At 46.9% G+C, this 6,367-nt stretch overlaps 1 protein-coding gene across 1 annotated transcript; it reads right to left on the bottom strand.

Moving 5' to 3' along the window:
* Positions 1-415: 415 nt before the first annotated feature.
* On the bottom strand, positions 416-5,527 carry LOC125529796 (uncharacterized). Its single transcript, XM_048694211.2, has 6 exons — positions 5,169-5,527; positions 2,622-3,003; positions 1,835-2,031; positions 1,602-1,743; positions 927-1,086; positions 416-844 (listed from the first exon to the last, which is right to left on the bottom strand). The coding sequence occupies exons 1-6, from the start codon at positions 5,252-5,254 to the stop codon at positions 816-818; spliced, it is 996 nt and encodes a 331-aa protein (XP_048550168.1). The 5' UTR covers positions 5,255-5,527; the 3' UTR covers positions 416-815.
* Positions 5,528-6,367: the final 840 nt, after the last annotated feature.

Here is a 6,367-nt window from a genome sequence, read left to right as displayed (position 1 = left end):
CTTTCTTGACCACGTGATCACTGAAGACGGAGAATACTGCATGGACCATGAGTCCGTATGATTATATTTGTAAGAGATAATTATTGTATATATGTAGCCGGTAGTGTCGGATAAATATACGAGAACTTGTTGTTCGACCAATCTCTCGAAGAAGAAGAGGTGGTCGATATCACTTCTCTCTGTATGCATATATGTTCATGACGATCTTCTGTTTCCTTTGTTTGCTTACTAGCTAGCTAGCGTGTCTAGTCTTTTCTATACATATGTATAGTACGTAGCGTCAACCAAGCACGGACATAAAAGAGAACACTTCTCTCTATTAATTATAGCTAGCTAACACAATATATGAAACACCTAAATTAACCCCCAAAACCCTAAACCCCTCTTAAAAAAACAAAAACCTCAACCACAGAAATACTGACGCATGAATGCTTATTAATCCCGATTGATGCCACCAACCGGGACCAAAGGGCCTTCTGACTGAGCTCCGCGCACAGGCCACGTGGAGGCCCATCAGTCCCGGTTCTGAATTGAACCAGGACTAAAAGGACAGAGCATTAGTACCGACCCTTAAGGCCCTTACGAACCAAGACAACAGGCCCTTTTTCTACGAGTGTCTCATCTGAAACGAGCACCCTTCAGCACTTGGAGGTATTTACAGGGTAGTTCCGTACAGAAACATGTCAGACTTTATAAGGGGACTTGCACCAAGAATTTCCAACCGGTGTTACATGCCAATCCCTGTACCAAAAGAAATTCACTAGATGGCCAAAACGGAAATGATGACCAGATACGTGGAGCAGAAGCCAAGAGGCTCATTGTTCAGGTTTCACAGAAAGTCTTTCTGCAGGTTTAAGAGGAAAATTAGTTAATCAACCAGGCAGATTAAGGAGGGCAGGGATGATAATTTCAAGAACTGGGCTTACTTATTAGCTCGTATGTGACAATCATTGATGTACCCCACAGAGACATGTTAAGAAAGCGTGGTCCAAACCCTCGGTATAAACCTCTCCAGCCTTCTTCTCGCAGTAGCAGCCTGGTAGTCTTCATGACGGATGGCCTTCCACTGCCATAGTTGTCCATTACCTGAAATAACACATGTTAGCACCTGCCCATTCGCCAATGGAACTCTGACAAAAATCTGTCGTGACTTCGACCATGTGGATGACATTAGTAAGCTGTGATAACATGACCCAAGCAGTTCATACCATAACGGTAACAGCTTACAATTTTTATCCTCTAGTACTACCTAACAGCACCTACCAAAATGAGGACTGTTCAAGAAGTGAGCCCCCAGGTGCTCAGGTTCAAGTCCTTACGGACGTGAGTTTGGGTTATTATTATAGTATTATTTTAAAAACGCTGTAGGGGTAACCCTTTACCACCTTCATTTAAAAAAATTGGGACTGTACACTGATCTGTTTTTCCTAACATGGTATAAAAAGGCCACACCAAGAAGAAGTCGTGATAAAGGTGAACCCATTTCCCGATTGGAAGTAATGCCCAGCAAAGAAGTTGACAACAATCAAAGTTCAACCATCCATTGGCCCTTCCAAACAGGAAAAAAAATGCATATCAAGAGAAAGGAAATAATAAATTACCTGAAGCCGGGTCTTGATGGTATCTATTGGTGTAGTGATAATCGATGAGCAAGCTCCAGCAATTGTTCCAGCTGTTGCTTGCACAGCAACAAGTTCTGTATGGGAGGGTTTCTTCTGCGTACCATTTCCGTAGCCCAAGCTCCTAAATAGGGAATGCAGGAATATAAATAAGATGTGGGAGTACAAACGTCAGACACAAAGGAAAAGGAAAATATTATGTAAAGCTAGCGCACCTCCAGATAGCATGTTGAGCCCCACCATATGAACTCCACCAAAGGGCAGAAGCTGGTGATTGAGTTAAAAGGGTAATTCCAAAACCTCGGTAAAGGCCCCGGAGGCCTTCACTCCTGACAACCTTATTTATCACATCAAATGGGCCTCTATATGTTTGCATCCCTGGCAATCCCTGAACCATGAGCCTCTGACAAACCTACGAGCACAAATACAAAAAGGTAACATGTAAATTAGACAATAAGAAAAATGCAATGTACCACCCAGCAGAATGCTACTCCCTCCGTTCCAAATTATAAAATGGTCCAACTTCTCTGAATCGGATGTATATAGACACGTTTTAGTGTGTTTGTTCACTCATTTCAATCCGTATGTAGTCCATATTGAAATATCCAAAACATCTTATAATTCAGAACAAAGGTAGTACTTACATGCTTCTTAAGAAGAATAAAAAAATAGTAAACATAATTTAAATGGCAGGTTGTTTTTCATACCATAATCCCTTAACTGTTAATATTTTTAGGTTAATGCCATAGCTAGATATGAACCAGTTTTCACTGTGGATATCTTCACTACAAAGTTTCACCAGCTAGAAGGCAGTGTTTCCATGGAATGAATAATCATGTTCACAGATACATGGATGAGATCAGCATTATCATGTTTCCTTTTTTCAATCCGAAGGCAAAAATATAGCACAAAAGCAACTTTGTTACTCGTTATGGCATTAACCTCAAAAGAGTAACTGTTAAGAGGTCAGAGACATGGAAAACAAATAGAAAGGATGCTCACCACATCTAGGGGTACAGAATATGAACTTGAAAAGGTACTTGACACTAAGCCTGCTACACCATTAGCAACAGCAATCCTTGATGCCTCGGACATATCGAAATGCTCAGAGTATTTAAATGCCATTTCTTTGGAGATCTCTAGTGAAGTTAGAGCCAAGATTCGTCCAGGCAGAGCTCCAACTGCACTGGTGCCAAATCCTCTGAAAACACCAGGGATGCCATCACTCCTCAATATCTTTCTAAAAACGACAAAGCCAGACATATGTGAAAGTCCTCCTTCGGCAACCTGCATTCTAGTCTTCACAACAGCTGTTGGGTGCAGAACACCTTGCTGGGCCGTAAATAGGATTGCTCCAATGACATGAAACTTTGTCTTGTCCAACCTGCAGTGTTATACAAAAGGTCAGCTATTTTGATCACAAGACTACGTACTCGCAAGTTGGTGATGTACCTAACCCCACATGTATAATTACATGGAGTTACCAGTTACAGTTATAATCCTTTCAAGATAACATCCCATGTTATCAGAATCACGATTCTGTCGTGTGATTCTACAATCTATGATTTTACGACTACTAGTTATGGTCGTACGATTTGCTACCTTACCACAGAGGACCCATCCGGTTCCTTATGACATCTGATCCTGCATGGCTTATAAAGAAGAATCGATACAATAAGCACAACCACTGCTCTTCTCAGAACAATGGTATAAAATAAAGTGGACTCCCTAATAAAAGAGGAACATAGCAGCTTGAGAAGAAGGTTAGGTTTATGTGGGTAAATCCTAGTTTGCAGCACACTATACCAAATGCCCAAACAGTAAGTTTCTGTTCCCCAACCCCTGCAATGCCTGATATATGGGATAGTAATAACTCTGCACATTTCAAAACCAAGCCGAAACCATATCAGGAAAGCCGAACCGAGCCTGAATTTCTGGTTAAATTTCTGGTTAATACGGTTTTTGGTTTATAGTATGGTACATAATCTAAAAACAAACGGAGCTTGGTCTTTTTGGTATAGAACTGAAATTACCGTTAGATGCTGGCCAACCCACCACACCAGTTCAGTTTTTACCAGCACAGCCCACAACTACGGAACACCAACCACCACACGGCCTCACGTAAAAGTTAGCCTCATGTCCACACCAGACGCACCATACAGGACCCTAGCGAGCGACTACAGGCCGGAGCAGCCAGGCACAACAGCCAGCGGCGCGCTAGCCACCCACACAGCCTCGTTGAGCCGCTCCTCCAACGCCACACCTCTGAGTGTCCGACGCGTGACCTGGGTGCTCGCTGCCTCTCCTCCCCAGCTCTGGCACTCTGGACCCCTCGCCGCCACCCTTTCCGCCGGCACCGTGCTATCTTTTAATGTATGGAACTTGTAGATGTAGGCAGTGGCGGAGGCAGGGGGACCAGCAGGGGCCCCGACCCAGGCCAACATGCAGATTTTTCCATTACATCAGTGATTACTTGCTGCTAATATGCGTATATTAGGATGATTTGGTTGGCTTTGGCCCTCCCCAATATGATTTAACATCACTTGCACCCCCGCACCCCCCCTCATTAAATGTTCCTGGCTCCGCCACTGGATGTAGGTGTTTTTTTCCGCGCTGATCCCTGCCACTTTCACTGATGTGATAAGAATGCAGTGCTTAGGGACAAGTGACACCAAAGCCAGGCTTCTATTCTTTTTGATGCGCTGGTCCCTGCCGCTTTTACTGATACAAAGTCACTGCTAGTTGAAATTAACATGGCTAGAGTAACAATTATAATTGTGTTCTGCAGCTATTATTCGGCTGTGTAGTTGTAATGCAGATTTCCTAATTAATGGAGAAGTACTAAAGATTGTCTTGATGACTTTGCATTGTTCAAAGTTACAAACATAACTAAAAAGTTGTTGCCTCAATTTCAAATTCACGTCAACTTTGGTCGATTTGGCATATACCGAAACAATTTGGTATATACCGAAACCGAACCATATGTTGTTTTCATGCCATATTTACTGAAGTATCAATGGCGTATATACCAAAAACCATGCCTAAAAGCTACTTTATCCACACAGAAAAAGTGTAAGTATTAAATTCGATGGATTCTGAACTTGCTAAATTAGTTAAACGTGCTCCACTATTTCCGTTCAGAAAATGGTGGAAACCGCAGCCAAGTTGGCGTTCCCCGCAACTAAAGTTTCAGCGTGAGGACAGGTACAAATTTCTGTTGCGGTTCAAACTGACTGACTGCGCTCACCGCATGGCTGCTCCCACAACCCAGAACAAAAGCGCGCTCGTGAATCGACTTCCTTTCAACCAATACTACCAGAACGAATCCCCGATTTCCCAGACTAAACCCAAATCTCGCACCGCATCAAGAAAATCTAACCATAAACAAAGGCAAGGCGCTGCGCATAAACTGCCAAAGATCCTACCTTTTCCGAAGGAACAGGGGCTAAACTAGCTAGCACACGAGTTAACGGAACACGACGCCGCAGGCATCCTCGCGGCATGAATGAATACAAGAAGAACTAGTACGTTGCAAGAAAGGGCGGGTACCTCTCCCAGTTGATGCTCGCCTCCGAGAGCGCGAGCCCGGTCGTGGAAGCCGCGGAAGTGTCCGCCGCCGCCGCCGCCGCCGCCATCGCCCGCCACACGCGCGGAAGAGGAGCTGACGGGGGGAGAGAAGGCAGAGGAAAGGGGATCCGCAGCGGCCACGGGGGAAGGGAGGGAGGGGCTCGGTGGTCCTGCGCGGTAGGTCGACCGTGCTGCGGTGGTGGGCTCTGCTGGCTGCTTGCTCTTCCGGTGGGATTTTATGGCGGATATTCGCACGGGGGAAAAGGAGGGCGGAGGAGGGAGGGAGAACGGGATGGCGGCGCAGAAATTTTATTCGAGGGAAAATAGGGTTCGGGGACGAGTCATCTGCGCAGCTGGGGGGTTGGAAGTTTCGAGCGTGTGGTCGGCACACCACGTGTGGCGCGGAGGTGGATCCTCGAGGCAGTGTGCTACAGCAGCGAAACAGAGAAGGCAAGTCAAGGATCTGGTGGTCTGGTCTCATAGCATTTCCAGCCGTTCGGCCCTTCAGAATATCGAAAAAATGCCGCCTGAGGACGCATACTTGACGCGTGGGGGCGATTGCGTTCCCAGTCGATACTCATAGGTCGCCGTCAAAATCGCACGAACTCGGCGATATTTCATACAAAATCGTACAAACTCGGCGATCTAGCACAAACTCAACGAAACTTCATTGAAATTTATACAAAAACAGATAAACATGCAAACTACACTTACTACTACGCCAAACTACACCTAGCCCTGCTCGCCGCGGCCACCGCCCGCCATCTACATACCGAGAAGTCTGTAGAAACGGGTGTAGTCGCCGCCGTCGTCGTCATAGTCGTCGCGCGCCCCACTGGAGCCGTCGCCGTCGTCGTCGTAGTCGTCACGCGCCCCACTGGAGCCGCCGCCGTCCCGACTGCACCCCTGGCCAGGGTCCCGACGCGCGGTGGGGGGTTGGACGGCCAGGCCTCGTCCTCCTCGTCGCTGTCGAGGACGATGACGCCACCCTCCTCGCGTCTGCGGTGACGGACCTGGAGCTTCACGTATGCCCGACGCTGGCGGAGCACCTGCTCGCGGACGTAGTCCTCCCTTGCCCACTTGAGGGTGGCCGCGTCGTCTCGGGCAACCATGTCCGCGTGCTCCGGCTTCACGGGGAGCAGCCCCGGCTCGGGCTTCGGCCGGACCAGGCGGAGGGAGCG

The sequence above is a fragment of the Triticum urartu genome, chromosome 2A (assembly GCF_056163025.1).
Source record: "Triticum urartu cultivar PI428250 chromosome 2A, HENAU_Tu73, whole genome shotgun sequence".
In the NCBI taxonomy this organism is placed as follows: domain Eukaryota; kingdom Viridiplantae; phylum Streptophyta; class Magnoliopsida; order Poales; family Poaceae; genus Triticum; species Triticum urartu.
The sequence above is the reverse complement of the archived record's forward strand: the minus strand, read 5'-3'. Positions and strand labels throughout refer to the sequence as shown.

Excerpts from the sequence above, each read along its gene's own strand:
- LOC125529796 (XM_048694211.2), bottom strand. The coding sequence starts at position 5,254 with ATGGCGGCGGCGGCGGCGGCGGCGGACACTTCCGCGGCTTCCACGACC. Across the intron at positions 1,087-1,601 it reads CCATCAAGACCCGGCTTCAG|GTAATGGACAACTATGGCAG; the intron begins GTAATTTATTAT and ends GTGTTATTTCAG. Across the intron at positions 845-926 it reads TGTCACATACGAGCTAATAA|AAAGACTTTCTGTGAAACCT; the intron begins GTAAGCCCAGTT and ends TTAAACCTGCAG.